This window comes from Rhea pennata, chromosome 6 (assembly GCF_028389875.1).
Source record: "Rhea pennata isolate bPtePen1 chromosome 6, bPtePen1.pri, whole genome shotgun sequence".
Classification (NCBI taxonomy): Eukaryota; Metazoa; Chordata; class Aves; order Rheiformes; family Rheidae; genus Rhea; species Rhea pennata.
Window position 1 is genome coordinate 38491193 of NC_084668.1, and position 15599 is coordinate 38506791.

Genomic DNA, 15599 nt, shown 5'->3' on the forward strand with positions numbered 1-15599 from the left:
GACACTTTTACAATGAGTTCTTTCTGCACTGTTTTTCACTTTCTGCTAATGTTGCAGTGGAATATACATAGTAGTAAAAGTAGTAACCAAAGTAGTAAGTAGTGACCATTATCACAACCCAGTTTTTGAACATTAGATTTGGAATAGTTGTCAAAACTTTCACTGATGTTAATGGTTAAAGTTTAGCCCTTGTGATATTAGCTTCACTTATTTTGTTATGAAGGTTTTATGAATTAAAACAGTACTGTTTCTGGAGTAATGAGCGAAGCTGAGCAGTTCTACTCTCCATACCATGGAGTTAAACTGTTTCCTTCTGTCTTTTGGGTAAACCTCGACTGCAATACCTTATGCTAAATCAACGCATTTAGTGTAGCGACTGTTAACAGCGTTTTTCTTGTTCGTACGTCAACTAGTAAGTAGTGTGGAGTAAGTTCCCTTCCTATTGTAAAGTAAATATTCCAGCAGGAGCCAAAACTACCTCAAGGACAATTTGGGTTTTTCAAGTATTGTGAGAATTCACTAGTTCACATTCAGAACAGAATGCCTAAGAGCACTGAAGAAATGCTGATTTGACTGTCTAGGAAATAATGATTTCTGATCAAAGAAAGCCCTCTATTCTTGCTCTTTAGATCAGTTGGAAAGCTTTCATAGTGAGATACAGTGCTGTGAATTGTATTTGGAAACAGCTTTTAATTACCGTTGGTATTTCTGAGCTTGCTACTCTTGACAGCCATCTTGTTGAAAAGAGATGTTATTTGTGACTTGAGCAGGATGGGGGTCCAGAGTAAATGACTGTAAACCAATTACCTCCTGCTTTAATGTTGTTTAACAATTGTCAGGAAAGACTCAGTGTCTAGAAGCTAAATGTGATTATATTTTGGGTGCTTTAATGCAGTACTTGCATGGCTGTGTGGCAGACAGGTAGGCAAACTGAGTGGATTGCAGACTGTTAGAGAAATTTCACTGTGGTTTTTCATTATTTAGAGATTTGCGATCAGCTTTATTTCCTGTATACAGTGAGTATACACTTTTAATAGGTTGCCTAATATCTGAAGGCATCTTGAGATAAGAAAATCACTAGAATGCACGCATTAAGAGAAGTAATTATCAGCAGAATCCTTTTACTCCAAAGCTAGTAATGGTTATTATTGTAAAGTTTAGATGTATTACTAATTTGAACTTAAAATATTATTTAAAACTGAAATTGCATTGTAGTAGAAATCAAAACTAACTTGCATTGGCTGGCAGTGTAGTGATACTTAGATAGAAGGGCAGTACACTTAGGGGTATTTTTTTTCGTTTATTTTAAAGGTCACAGATGAGCTCTGCTTGTTTAAAAAGGATGTAATTATCTGCTGAAGTATTTCTGTAAAAGTAGCATCGATATTCTTTCCAATACTAGAAAAATTTGAAAACACTACTTCTGAAAATTGGTGACTGTTACGCTAGACTAGTAGAACTAGCATAGGTGGAGGATAACATCCTTAGCTTGTTAAATTGATTTAGTTCATTGTCCTCCATGATGATTTGTCATTTAAGGATTTAATATTCTGATAATATCATTTGCTTATCAGTTAAATAATGAATTATAATTTCGCAGGCATATTAAACTCTGCCTATATGATGACTTAATGCCTTGAATCCCATATATTTTGGTCTTTTTTTAACAACCAGACAATTTGTGTTACTTTTTGTTCAAATGCGTATGTGGACAATGATCATAGTATATTGGGTTTAAGATCACGGGTCTGGTAACCGTGATATTTAAGTTCTTTAAAGAAGTAGAAATTTATTATTTAATGATAGAATGTTGGGCCGAGGATTTTAACTGAATTCAAACATCAGTTGGGAAGTTTATTTGCAGGTATCTTTCTATCCTGATTTTTATGAGAATGCGCACAAATATGCATCCAGCTTTACAGCCACAGTAACAGTCAAAATGTAAAATGTTCTTGGAAATGGTATTTATTACTACAGTTACTGCTGTCACCAGCTATAAAATCCTCAGTTGACCTTCAGTGCTAAAAGCTAACCGTGCTTGCACATACTTACCCATTTGTACTTTAAAAAAAGTGTACAGTTTGTGCACCTTTTTAAAATGAATTTCTCCTATTATATGGTGCACTTGGCAAACTTGTTCTTAAATGCTATATAAACTAGACAGGGAGTAAAAAGTATGAAAATGTATGGTTTCTAAGAATGTTTGTCTTCTGATTAAAATGTTAGGGCTACAACTTTCACCATCTTGGGGAATTAAGTGCCACTTAAATTCAGTGGGAACAGGACAAGTGATTTTCAGACCTTTGAAAATTTATGCTTTATTTCCTTTTTTCAGTTATCTTTATCAGACTGCTTCTCTGAGAGAAGTTTAAATGGAGAGACCTGTCTGTTGCAGTCTTTGGCATTTGTCTTAGCAAAAAGAAAAAGGTGCTGGCCTTGTCATAGCTGTAGTGATATTTTTCACTCTTGGAACAAGCTATCTCCTCTTCAGAGGTGGGCTTTGTACTCAACATCTTACAGCTACTCTGATATTGTGAGTGGTGTCGTAATGGAATTGTTTCAAGGAACTGTCCCGAGATCTCCAACTAACTTGCATCTGATTTCATGAACTGTTCATATGACCTTAAGCAGAATATGTAATCTATACTTTGTTTCCTGATACAAACATCCTCATTTATTTTGTTTCACAATTTCTGATACTTGTGCGTATGCGTGCGGAATGCTGTGTGCATGTCTGCAGCTTCTTTGAGTCTTCTGATAGTTACTGCACGAGCAGCCCTGCCTGTTTTCATTTCCCTGACAGTTTTTTCTCAACTCTGATATACAGTGGCATTAGATTCACTGTGCTGTTTGGGTCATCTAACTGTTCCTGCTATGGGCAACAACTCACACATACTACTAGATACCATACTTATTTAAGTTTATATATAATATTCTGTATTTTGTGCTATTAAACATAATAGCAGTTACCTGTACTCCTCCTGGACCTGTAATTTTGGTGTACTCCACTGTCAGTTATTTTGCTAAGTCCTGTTGAAGAGGAAATGAACTTCATTTTTTTCAAAGAAAAGATACTAGTTTCTGTGCAAGGTGGTTTCAAGCATCTTTTGTAACTGAACAGTTCTTCTAGCAGTCTTTGCTTCCAAACCCACGATGGTAAAAGGAGGGAGAATCTGTGTATTAAATGTATACAGAGCTTTAGGTTTATTGAGTAGAGTATCTCAGTGTTGCTTGGTTTTGTGTGGAATATGGTATTTCATATAGTATGATGTAATAGGTGCAATAGGTACCAGTATCTTTGCAGTGACCTTTGAAATGGATTCCCTTTTCATCCTACTGTCACATATTAAAAATAACACCTGGGGACAAGCTGCCAACTTCATCTAGAGCCTAGATTTTTAGTGCATTTTTCTTCCAGAAGCTCTCTAAGTGCACATATTTGCCATACAATGATACAGTTACCCTTCTGTGTGTTGTTCTATTGTGATATTATGCTGGGTTCCAGATCTGATGCAGATTTTGGAAAATCAGTGTTACAGTACACTTTCCTGTAGAATTTCAAATCCCCAACATGCACGTTTTTCTGATCAATTGTAATTTGAATAGGTACCTCCACAAGCCCCCTTATCCCAGACCATCTCAGCTGTTCTGAGATGTATAATGCCAAAATCCCTATGGATACTATCTGAAGGAACTGAAGAAAGGTAATGGAGAAAACGTACTCTTTTTGTACATGACTTGGTAGCAAAAAGCCCTCAAAGTACATGTTATCTACATAGGGGATATTAACCAAAAATTTCCAACTTGAGTACAGTAGGCATTTGCATATCTGTAAATGAGTTATCTCTATATGTAGACATACCTAGAAGATCAGCTACTAGGAGGAGGCCAATAACACTCTCTTGTGTTTTCTGTTTACATGTAGCAAAGCAAAAGAGGCTCTCCTAAAAATGCAGAAAGAACGTGACTTTCATCGAATGCACCATAAGCGAGTGGTCCAAGAAAAAAACAAACTTATTTGTGACATCAAAAGGTAAAAACTTTTTTATTTCTTTTAATTACCAAGCATAATGAACTTGTTGCTTGGGAATGTGATAATGTGGTAGAATTCAAAGTGCTGAAGTAAAGCTAGCTGCATTTAGTTAGTGTCTTCATAAATAGTAGTTCCACCTGACTGTTCTCCTATGTCTCTTAACTTCAATGATTTTTTGTATATTTTAGGTATTTCGAATGGGGTGATGTATTATTAAAGTATGTAGGATCTCTAAGAGTTGAAGATATGGATGAGATTCTTTTTCCTAATTATGCAGAGATTTCTGGGTTTAGATCCTTATCCATTATAATGGTAATGTGCATCCCACTAAGTTCAGGTGCTTCACAGTTGTGATTTCTGTAACTGGAGGTTTCTGTGCTTCTGCATCTTGAACTTCCTGTGGTTAACTTATGATGTCACTTTTGTGTTCTGAGCTTTCTGCTTAAGAGGGAAGGAGATGCAACAGCTAATAGAACCTGTGTATTGGCCATCAGAAGGTTGATGGGCTAGATAATGTTGACTCCTTAGAATCTCTTTGTATGGATTTATGTCAGAATTAGTTTGAAATAAACCTGAGTAGCTTAGATCTGCAGCTTCAACCAGTTGCCAGAATTTTGGTTTGCTAATATTGTTACCAACTAATGCATGTAATAGTTGCATATTCTAAATCTTTAACTTTAAAATCTGTATATATTGATGCAAGAGGGCACTACTTATTGATATATTCTGTGTTGCCTTTTGCAAAATACAGTATTCTTGAAGCTTGTCATGTATTGCATGGATCAGGTTTTTTTGAGAGATATTGCAGAATGTCTGAGTTTTAGCTAGTTGGAAGAATTAGTGGCTGGATGTTCAGAACATGCAGTGCAGCTAAGGGAGTATTTCATCTGTTTTCTAGTTTAAGATCCTAGTTGGTAGTCAAATAATAGTGAAATCTTTCAATCCATCCATCAGCAAAAAGAAAACAAATTAACAAAATTGTGTATCATGCGTGTAAAAGAAGGAAAACAAATCAAAATTGAATGGACTGCCTTAAAAACTGACTGAAGAAACTATGAATCCACTTAATGATCTTACTGTTTTTCTTTTTTTTTTCCTCAGCACTGTAGTTGGATGGTGACATACCAAATAATTTTTGCTCTTTCCTGCATGTTGACTTTTTGGCACTTTGTTCCTTTATGTAGTGTTCAGGAAAAAGGTTACATAGACAAATTTAACTTGACTTCTAAAAGGCATTTGTCTGTCTTTTTTTTTTTTCTCTCCATAGGCTGAAGACACATTATGCATCATATGAACCTGTGCTGAAGCAGCTGACTGAAAAATACCAGACTACACTGAGACAGAAAATGTTAACTAGTTTGGAGAGAGACAGAGCAGTTGGGCAGGTAAAATTATGGTGAACAATACCTGCAAAGCTATACAGAATGTTAAATACTTCAGTAAATGATCAGGGGTACTTCTGGTAAAACAATTCACTTATGCTGTAGTTGAAAGCAGAATATTTTAGTTGGTTTCATGTTACTTGATGAAACTTCAGTGTTATGTGAATTGTAATGCCTTAAAATGGTAGGTCTCAGCTCCCCTAGGAGCTTGTTTATTTTAGCCTTTATTACTAATTTCTGAAGTTTTTGCCTAGGTATAACTACGAATGATCTTCATAAAATTTTTCCTAAACTAGTGGTTGCCAGACACAACTTTTCTTCTTGTAATCTTATTCTGCTCAAGACGGAAAATGACTGTTATCTGATGTATAGGTTGCTATAATGTGACGCTTTCCCCTTCAGCAGAAAGTCAAAGCAAAGATTGCATGGATAAAGAACAGAAAACTGTCTTTCGCATGTTTAGCCAATAGGTTATTCTTAAGCAAAAAAAAAAAAAAAAAAAAAAGGCCAAATGCATTGCGTTTCTGCAGTAGTGTCAGCTATATGTGGGTAACATGAACAATTTAGCTGCTTCTCTCTCTGTCATCTGGTAGTCCCCATCTCTTATTTTTTCTGTTCTTCTGCCTCCAATTTTGCTCAGGTCACCTGAGAGTGGGCTTTTAAAAGACTGAGGGTTATATGTTTGAAATTGGACAGTAACCTCTCTTTCTCTAGGACATTTTCTTTTACTTCATATACAGTTATGCTGAATCAAAGTGGAAAACAACAGCTTTCAAAATTGTTTCCAATACTATGAAATTTCAGGAAATCATGCAAGATCTATCTAGTTATGAATTGTAAGCCTTCTGGAATGAAGGATGTTTTGTAACTTAGAGCACCACATTCTGTGGCATTTTACTATGACAAAAAAAACTCATGTGGTGCCACTGAGTAAAAGATCAGTTTAGTGTTAACAGTGGTAAAAGTTGATGGCACAATATGATCCTTAGCATTGTAAATTTCAGCATTGTTTTAGTAGAGCTGTAAAAGTAATTGGAGAAATTCTGGATAACTTGTATTTTATCACATGGATTTATCAGACATTTCCAAAATTTAGAGTAGTATTTGGAACTTAATTGGAAATAATCAGAAAATTCAAGTATTATACATAGAATTTTGTACTTAAATACACACACACGCATGTTGTGTTGTAAACAGACAATAAGAAAGCAAAGTTTTCATGCTGCCCATTCTTCTCTCCTCTTTTATGTTAGGTTACAGGCTTACAAGCTACATTGCAAAATTTAGAGTCTGGGCATGCCATTCAGATTCCTGTGACAAAAGGTAAAATATTCTTTTAAACTTGTACTGGTTATGGGTTTTTTTTTTTTGGTTGTTGGGAATTTCAGAGTCTGGTGTAATAGTAAATCAGTAACATTTGCACTACAAACATTTTATCAGCAGTCTTGATGAAGAGCAGAAATTCTATCATTTGAGTATTTATTTTACTATGTATCCACATAGTATGTATCTGTGGATGAATCTGCTCATGACAATATGAAGTATATAAGTGTGGAAGGACTTCATCCTCAGAACTTACTTGGCACCTGATTTTGTTTTATTGTCCACTAATTCTATTTTTTTCATGTGGGTGACCCTTTCCAGCTTATTGTAGTATCTCTGTTATAGTCTAAATATTTTGAAATAATGGTGTTGTGAAATCTGGCCTCTTGCTTTAGCATGCCTTATTTTTATAGAAGCTTGCTAATAATGCAGAGTTATGTGGTACATGCTGGAATATCTTTTTCTATATGGTATGGCACTACTTTCCTGGTGTTTTGAATATGTGCATAATTACTAAATGATTTTTCTGACTCCTTTAGCAAAACCTTAGCACTGTGTTGTTGCATTGTTTCCGAAATAAATGAAGCTCATGCTATCGTATTCTTTGTGTGCATCTCTCTCCTAATTTTGGACCTGTTTCCTAATTTCAGGTGTATTTGACAGTGTTGGTATTTGACAGATACCAGATTTCCAGGAGGCTTGTGAAAACAGATGGGATGAAGAGGGGAAATGGTATTAAAGCCTCCTCCAGGGGAGAGGCTGCTACAGTGAGAGCACTCCCTTCTTTGACAGGGAATTCTTGTAGTAAAGGGATTTTGCACCTGCTCTAGTTGTGAGCAGAACTTTGATCAGATTGGAGTTTCACACCAGAGAAATGAATTTCTCTGGCTCACAGGTGACCAGGCAGGTATCTAGTATCGCACAACTTTCAGACAAAGCATTTTTTGTCATTAGGGTACTTTTTGTTTCTCAAGTGCTTTATCATGTGTTAAAAGACCAAAAGTTCTGCTATGCTGCAGCTAAAAAGCCAGAGTAATTCCAACTTCTGACAATCAAGCTTTGTTAGTTCCCACATCCATGGAGTTGCTTCCATTGTATAAAATTCCTGTATAAAAGACAAGACCAGGAAAAAATTAGTAGCTGCTTATTAAAAACACACAAAAAGTATATTTGTAGTTGAGTAAAGAGAATGGCATTTCCCTGGCTATTAGAATGGCTTATTTAATATTAATGAAGACATTTCAACTATCATTCAGATGTCTGCTACTGCCTGCCTATTACTGATGTAGTACATCTGGTGGACCTCATTGAGATCTAACTGTCTGAAAGATGCTACTCCTGGCTCAGGTCTTGGCTTCTGTGCAGCAGTGGTAGGCTTCCATAGCTGAGGTGTCTCTTGACTCTGGTGTTCACTTTCCTTGGTGATCTGAGAGAGACCAAGTTCAGTACACTTAGGAGCATACTCTACTACTTTTGTATTTTGGGGATTTCTTTAGTTAAGAGCAGAGCTGCTTTCATTCCTGTAAGGACCTGGAATGGTTCTGAAGTCCTGCCCAGTAGAAACTTAGCTATGATTTTAATTTTATTTTCCCAAAATGTTACTGATCTAAAGTTCTAAAAGTATAAACATCAGATGTGTTAACACAGTGGAGCGCAGAAGTCCTGGCAGCATTTAGAAGGTCTCTGCAGTGTTCATAGTACCATTCTGGTTTTGGATTCTGATGCCTTTTTTTTTTCTTTTATAAATTAGCATTGTACTCTTTAGCAAGGCACATTTTAGGCCCCCAAAATATTTTTGTGGCTGTGTCTACTGGTAATGCTCTGCTGTAGTCTAAGTCTTGTTACAACAAAAAGTGTAAAACTGCATTGGTGAAGAGCATAATGCTCACTTCCATCATGCTGCAGAGGAGGTTACAGAATGGGCTTTTTATTTTGTGCTAGTCTAGGAGAAGGACATACCGCATTCAACTATTCATTATGCTCTGACTTGATGTGTAGTGTGGGTTCCTCCTCTGCGCTAGTGTTTTACATTATAGATGCCCCATCTGTCTCTCTTTCATATTACACATACTTTCATTTGTTTGAGTGATCCTAAAAACTGCTCTCTGGTACTTTGTAGTACTTGTTTATTCTCTAAAAAACCTTGAGAGCACTTTATAATACCAAAAAGTGACAAGCAGGGGAACAGTTATAAATAATAATAACAACAAAAAAAAAATCACTTAGTATCCAGCACAAACTAAGCTCATCAGGCACCCATGTGCTTGCACAAGCCTTAATTTGCCTCATACCCTGTGTATAACAAATCAAGTGATATTTTTTCTAGTACCTTGTCCTCTTAATACTGCATCATTTTAGTGCACTCTGTCGGTCATCCTCATGTCTCAGTGGCTGATATTTTCTCTTACTCAGATGCTTTCTGCTGCCTCTTGAAAGATGGTCGTGTTCTGTTGCCTCTTGGGTTCTTATTCATGAGGTGGTAATTGAAACCTTAAGAAGCAAGCAGTGCACAGACACTGGAGAAATGCTTGCTGCATTTTCTCTAAAATTAAATTCTTGACTTGGAAGGAACCAGTGGTGTTGGACTTGCAAGCCTCTTCTGTAAGGTGCAGATTGTTTCAGCTACAGTCTCCTCAGGACTGACCATTTCATGCTATCATTGGTACACTTTATTTAGAGGATAGTGAACGTTTAGATTGGCAAGGTATCATTTGCCAAGGTAAGATACCTTTTCTGGTCAGCTGTCTGCTTTCACTGCCATGCAGAGTGTGAAAGAATGAAGGTGCATGTTTGTCTGGCAGCTATTAAGAGCAGGAGACTGTCAGTCACTGTTTCCAGTATTGCTTCTCCTCCACACCCTTACTTGACTACAGGTACCAGAGCACTAGGTCGGGCTACAGGGTGTTGAAAGTGGCTTTAACTAGCTTTGGGTTTGCTCAGCAGTTTGAGGTCTTGAATAGTGGCGATGAGGTCCAGCATACCTATTGTAGTGTGGGGTTTTTTTATTTGTCTTGGGATTTTTTTTTTGTTTGCTTTTCCCAGTTGTATAGTGGCGTATTTGAAGAAGGAGTGGAAGCTTCATAATACTCCCAGTGAGTTTACACTGTAAGTCTGTGTCTGGTAGCTAGGTAGAAAAAAAATAACAGTATTTAAAATTAATTTTAGGAAAGCTTTTTATTATTTATGTACTTGATGCAACAACTTTCTGCCTGATGTTTTTTGAACAGCTGAAGAGGCAAGCACCAGCAATATAAAGTATATAATTTAGGTAACTTAGTGACTTTAGTTCCTGACCCACTGCCAGTCTGACTGCTGTTTAGCTTTGTGAACAGTGATTTGTGTACCCGAATCTTTAAAGAGAAAGTCTTGTGTGTTTCTTAAAATGATTATAAGTTTATATTTTCTACTTAGCAACCTGGTTTGTTAAGAGTTTATATGAAGATGTTTAACCGAGAATTCTGTTCACAGTGAAAATAAGGACTCAGTCCTCTTCTAGAGCATTTCAGATCGGCGGTCAGAGGGCCAAACCTGAAATCACTGGACAAGGATTCAAGCCTTAGTAGTATCTGTGGTTTATTGAGAAATCTACTTGTATAGATCTTTTGGTGAGAGCTAAGTAATTTTTGCTTTTGTTCTGTCAGTTCTGTAACGTCCAAGTGGCTATATCCCCTTTTCTGGTTTTGCTGTATTTGCAGCCTTCATGGAAAATGAACCCTGTCTGGTTGAGATACCTGGAAATGTAGTGCCGCTACATGGCTTGTTGTATACCGTTGTGCAAAATACCTGAAAGGATCTAGTTGAGTTGACAGAATTTTTGATTGTTTCCTGACTGATTCCTGACAAAGTTACAGACTTTTTGCTCATTAAATCTGATTAATTTTAATCAATTTAATTGATGGCAGATTCAATGTATTTTGGATCTGAATCACTGCCTACATATATGTTGTGTTATTTTGGACAATTATTTTATTTGACTGCATGGACTAGTGTTTTCAACTTATATTATTGCACCTTCCTATCCAAGCTAGGTGAAACAGATATTGTAAGGAGGTTTTCACCACAAAATTGTGTGACTTATCTTTGCCTTGGCTTGTGTCAGCTGACCTTTCTGAATGCAAAGCTCCTCTCCGTTTTTTGGTCCTGCCAGAGATCTGCAGGCTATGGATTAAAGACTAAATCCAACAGTGTGTGTTTGTATGAAAGTTTTCATCAAACGCTTAATGCAGGATCATACATACAGGGATCTCATTATCAAAGAATTCACTGCATTTTGTTTTTTGGGGTTATTGGTTTATGCTAGCAGAGCATTTGATTTACATCCTTACTTAAGTATGTCTTGATCCATAAGTGCTGCTCTGAAAAAGACCACTTTTGCCTGAAGGAATTAAGTAATCTTGATTTTTGGCTTGCTTACATACCTAACTGGGCACTGGTATACTCATTGTGAAAACATGTTATAAAATTGTTACTTAATGTTTCTTACTCTCTATGAATAGCTGCTTATTTGTTACTCAGTTGTATTTGAAAGTTGAACCCAATGAGTTTCTTTACTCATGGTTGAATTAACTCATTGCTCTGGCTGTTAACTGCGCTTTGCGTTTCCTTGATCGAATGTAATTGCTCTCAGGTCATGCCAAAAGAAATCTGGAAGGCACCAGTTAAAAAACTAAACCTGGTTGATCCTGTTCCAGCTACAATGTAATCAGAGCAGAGACTTGGAAAACACAAGCTGTTCACATCTTAGCGCAGTTGCAAGTGTTTTTACAGCTTGGTCTCTTTGTGGAATGGTTATGGCTTTTTAACTGTTTCAGCTGTCATAGATCTGTGGTTTGTAAGTATGAAGCACAAACTCAATCCTCTGTGAGCAGTGTGCTAGTGAGTAGAAGTTACTGAGTGGGGAAGAGTTTTGACATATAAAATGGCTTTATAGTGTACGGTTTTTCAGAAAATTACTGTTTAGGGTGTCTGCAACACCCTAAAAACAGTGAGAATAAGTGTTGTTTGTTAGAGCAGGCAGTTTTATCGGTTACAATTTTCATTCAGGTTGGGTGTACAGGATGTTTGTGTGCTTGCCTGAGCCGTGATTTTTGCCTTAGAGTGGAGTTTTTTTCTTTAAGTCAAAGTTGAATTTAAGTCAGAAAGCTTTAAGACCTAGCCCAGGTCTTAAACATTATTTTGAAAGAGGGAGCATTGGCAAATGCATACAATGAGTTTCACTTGTTTTAGTCTAGATTTTAGCTATGTACTGTGTTTTTCAATCTGAGACTTCTCGAAGAACTGGAGGGATGTACGTGTTCAAATCCTGCTGGAATTCAGTGCTGGATTCTTGTATGCCTGCATAACACTGCAGACCGCAATCGCAGTACAAGGCATTGCAAGGAACTGCAGTCAGATACCTAGGAGCTGCCAACACAGAGTAGTATCCCTTCTGCCACATAGTGGTAGATCCATTGTGTAATACCCTTCCCCGTGTTCATTTCAGTTATGAATCTAATGTAGCATTAGATAGGCTGAAGTAGATTACGCCAAAAGAATTTGTGGAGTGGAGTTGTATGTAGTCTTGGAATACATTACATGTTCAGTGGCTTGGGTACTTTTTTATGCAAGTGGTGTAATTTCTGTTAGAGTTCCCATCTCCAGTTAATATTATTAACTTATAATTATTAATTTATGATATATGTATGTATCTTATAGCAGGCCAAGAATGTGTAAGGAAGAAAGGACTAGAAGGTCCCACCCAGAAAGCTCTTCAGGAAGCCAGGCAGCAAAAAATCATTGATGCTGAAAGCTCTTCGCATGATCCAGGCAGAGATCCAATGAAGAAGATAGGCAAGAGATATCCAAAGGTATGCAATCTTCTTTGCAGTTTCTTGGTATTTAATCTGGACTGTATTTAAAAATTTTACTAAGATGTGGTGAGAGAGAGTTCTGCATGATTACTTAAAGCATTCTCTCCTGTAGTGACAAATGCTTAGTAAAAGTACATAGAACAAGTAGGTAACTTTTTTTTTTTATTTTTAAGGTAAGTTTTCATTGAAGACTAACTTGTCAGGCAATAATAGTAATTCTGAGGAGTTGAAGTACTCTGAACTAGCAAGCTATGTTTCAAGGCTCTGATATAATCAGCCTGCAGAAGAGGAGCACTGGCTGCAAATGTTTGTGCTTTGATATTTCTTCTGTACTATGGAGAAGTTCTGTAGTATTTAAACTTTTCAAGTGTTTCAACCTGTCAGTTTCAACATAGCCTAGAAGATACAAAATTTGGGAGACTAAAGGTAAAAAACTGTTCACTTTTTAGTAGTCAATGAAAGTTTCCAAACTTGAATATACCAAGATAAGTTGTTTTGATTTGCAGGTTGTAGTCTTACTCTCTAAAGTTAAAATGGATTTTTGGTAGAATTTTTTTATTGTTTAAAAACTTTTTTCTACTTGATTCAATTTTTGAAGTTAAACTTTGGAACTACAAAATGTTGTTTATTTTTATTCCAAAACACAGGTTAAGCATTCTAATATCTAGAATTTTTTAGGCTCTAAAATTGTTACAATTTGTTAAATTTGCCTATTTTTGCACATTTGGAAATCACTGTTAAAATTGTTTTTCTGAATATATATAAGTCTTTGTTTATGTGAATGTATTCAATCAGCTTCGATCTTTCCTATCCCTGTCTCCACAGGAATATGTGCCAGGTAGTTTATTTTTGTACGTTTCTGTTTTTGCAGAGCCCTTCTTTGTGTGAGATATTAGCAATACATCTCCCTTTTGACAATTATGCCGTTTTATTTCTGTTTTCATCTCTTCATTCTCCTGAACCTCCAAACAGTCTTATTCCATTGCATTCTAAAATGCTTCCTTCTTGCTGTTTATTGGAAATAACTCAATCCTGTCCTGTCTCCCCACGTATTAGTATCTGAGTATTAGTGAGGCACCTGCTATTCAGTCAATCTCTCCTTTCCTAGTTCTTTCTCCAATGGTTAGAAGCTTTTTGTCTTAGACTGTCATTGATGTGTCTTGCTTTCAATTTGACTTATAAAGAGTCAAATACTTCAGCTTATGAAGTCTTATTGTTTGCTCCTGTTTCTACTGAAGCCATCAGGACACTTGCAATAAATTTCAGTTGAATTATGTTTCAGCATTGGAGTACACGGGCAAACTACCTATGTAGGGTTTATTTGGCTTTTTTGCTGTTTTGAAATTCATGAGCACCATTGGCTGGATCTGGTAAGCATCTGTGCTGCTGCAGATCTTATGTCTTTGAAATGTGTCCTATCAGAGGCCATGATGCCCTTATTTAATCAATAGATTAGAAAACTGGAGTAGCTCCAGAAATAAGACATCAAAAATGATGGCGTATTTTTGGTAGACTTTGTTGTGGTTATGCAATCAAAAATTAAGTATGAAGTTGGCAGTTTTTTCCAGCAATGAAACTATATATTTATTTGCTAAATGTATTATTCTAGTTTCCTTTGTTCTGACAAAGGAAAAGGCCTGAGAACATTGCACATGAATGATCTTATTTTAGTCTCCTTTAGAAGTAAATGGCAGAGGGAATGAAGTCAGAGGTGGTGAGCAGTGATACAAAATCATGTTTAAAACAAGATACATAGTACTATGTCCTGTAGTCCTCATTTATTGAAATGAAGTTCTAATCTAAGTTATTTTTAAAATGATGCTCCTCACCTAAACATTTGCTGCAGCAGAAAAGATTCGGTATAAATGAGTCACTTCAGTTGTTTTATGTGATACTTAGTATCAAACCAAATTATAGGTGTTGCCTCATCTCCTTTGACCTTTATCAAAGGCTCATCTTGTTAATTTTGCCATTTCCTGTATAACTTTGGGGGGGTGTAAAGTTTACTTAGGCATATTTAACTTAACACTATGCTTGAAGTTTCCTTTGTGCTGCAAAGGAAGTAAGAGGCAGAATATAAACCAGTCAGTTGCACAGAGTTCAGGTGAGAAAAATGTAGAAGGAATAAATGCAATTAAAAACACTAGTCGAATGGCAAATTTATGACAAAACTGAAAAAGATGCAGGTAGAATTGGCTATAAAATGTTTCTCAGCTGCTTTCAGTAAGTGTATGTGAATGTTTGAAGCTTAGAAAAGTTCAACTAGTGAACAGTTTCTCTAATTTTAGTAATTGTTTTTGTCCTTTTTTGAAATTTAGGCATTTGGATTATATCATTGTCAGTAAAAAGTAGATATATGGTCATGAAATTGTATTCTTGAGGAAAATTAAATATTTATACTAACTATCTTTACGAAGGAGCGAACTCCGGTGACGAAAATTTTTTCTATGTTGTGGCCCAGCTGCCAGCTAAATAATTTAACAAATACATGTGCTTGCTTTCAGGTGGATACAAATAAGACTCATGACTGTGTCGGACCATTACTCTAGGGACAGTCATATTCTGTGTTATTGTAGTATCCTATAATGACTGATGTGTAATTTAAAAGCTAAAGTATCTTTCTTGTGGTGCTTTTTACTTAAAGAGTGGAAAGCAACTAGGAACTTAGAGAATGTATTCTTCTGATTTTAAAGTCTTTTTTACAAGACTCAGTTGAATTGTATAGTAACAAGCAATTAGACTATATTATATATGTGTCTGGCCCATAATAAGCCAGTATCAATAGCATAAATACTTAAATTAATAATTTGAATGTAGTACAGCTTTAAACAGTTGATTAAAATGCTCTCATAGATCATTAAGATTATAGAGAACCTTTGATAGTGTGTTTTCATTATTCTTTTGAAATACACCTTTTTTATTATTCGTATAAATTTTTCTCAGGTTCCCCACGGAGTACACTCTATATTGGTTTTTTTTATTATTTATTAGGAGGGAACTTGCAGCTTCTGT

General features: G+C 36.0%; 1 protein-coding gene across 1 annotated transcript in view; it reads left to right on the top strand.

The window, feature by feature from the left end:
* Positions 1-15599, top strand: part of SPAG16 (sperm associated antigen 16) — a 270139-nt gene that overhangs the window by 19070 nt on the left and 235470 nt on the right. The window contains exons 6-9 of the mRNA XM_062579355.1: positions 3926-4033; positions 5301-5418; positions 6669-6738; positions 12433-12584. Of these exons, the coding sequence (XP_062435339.1) occupies positions 3926-4033; positions 5301-5418; positions 6669-6738; positions 12433-12584 (448 nt within the window). The remainder of the gene's footprint in view (positions 1-3925; positions 4034-5300; positions 5419-6668; positions 6739-12432; positions 12585-15599) is intronic.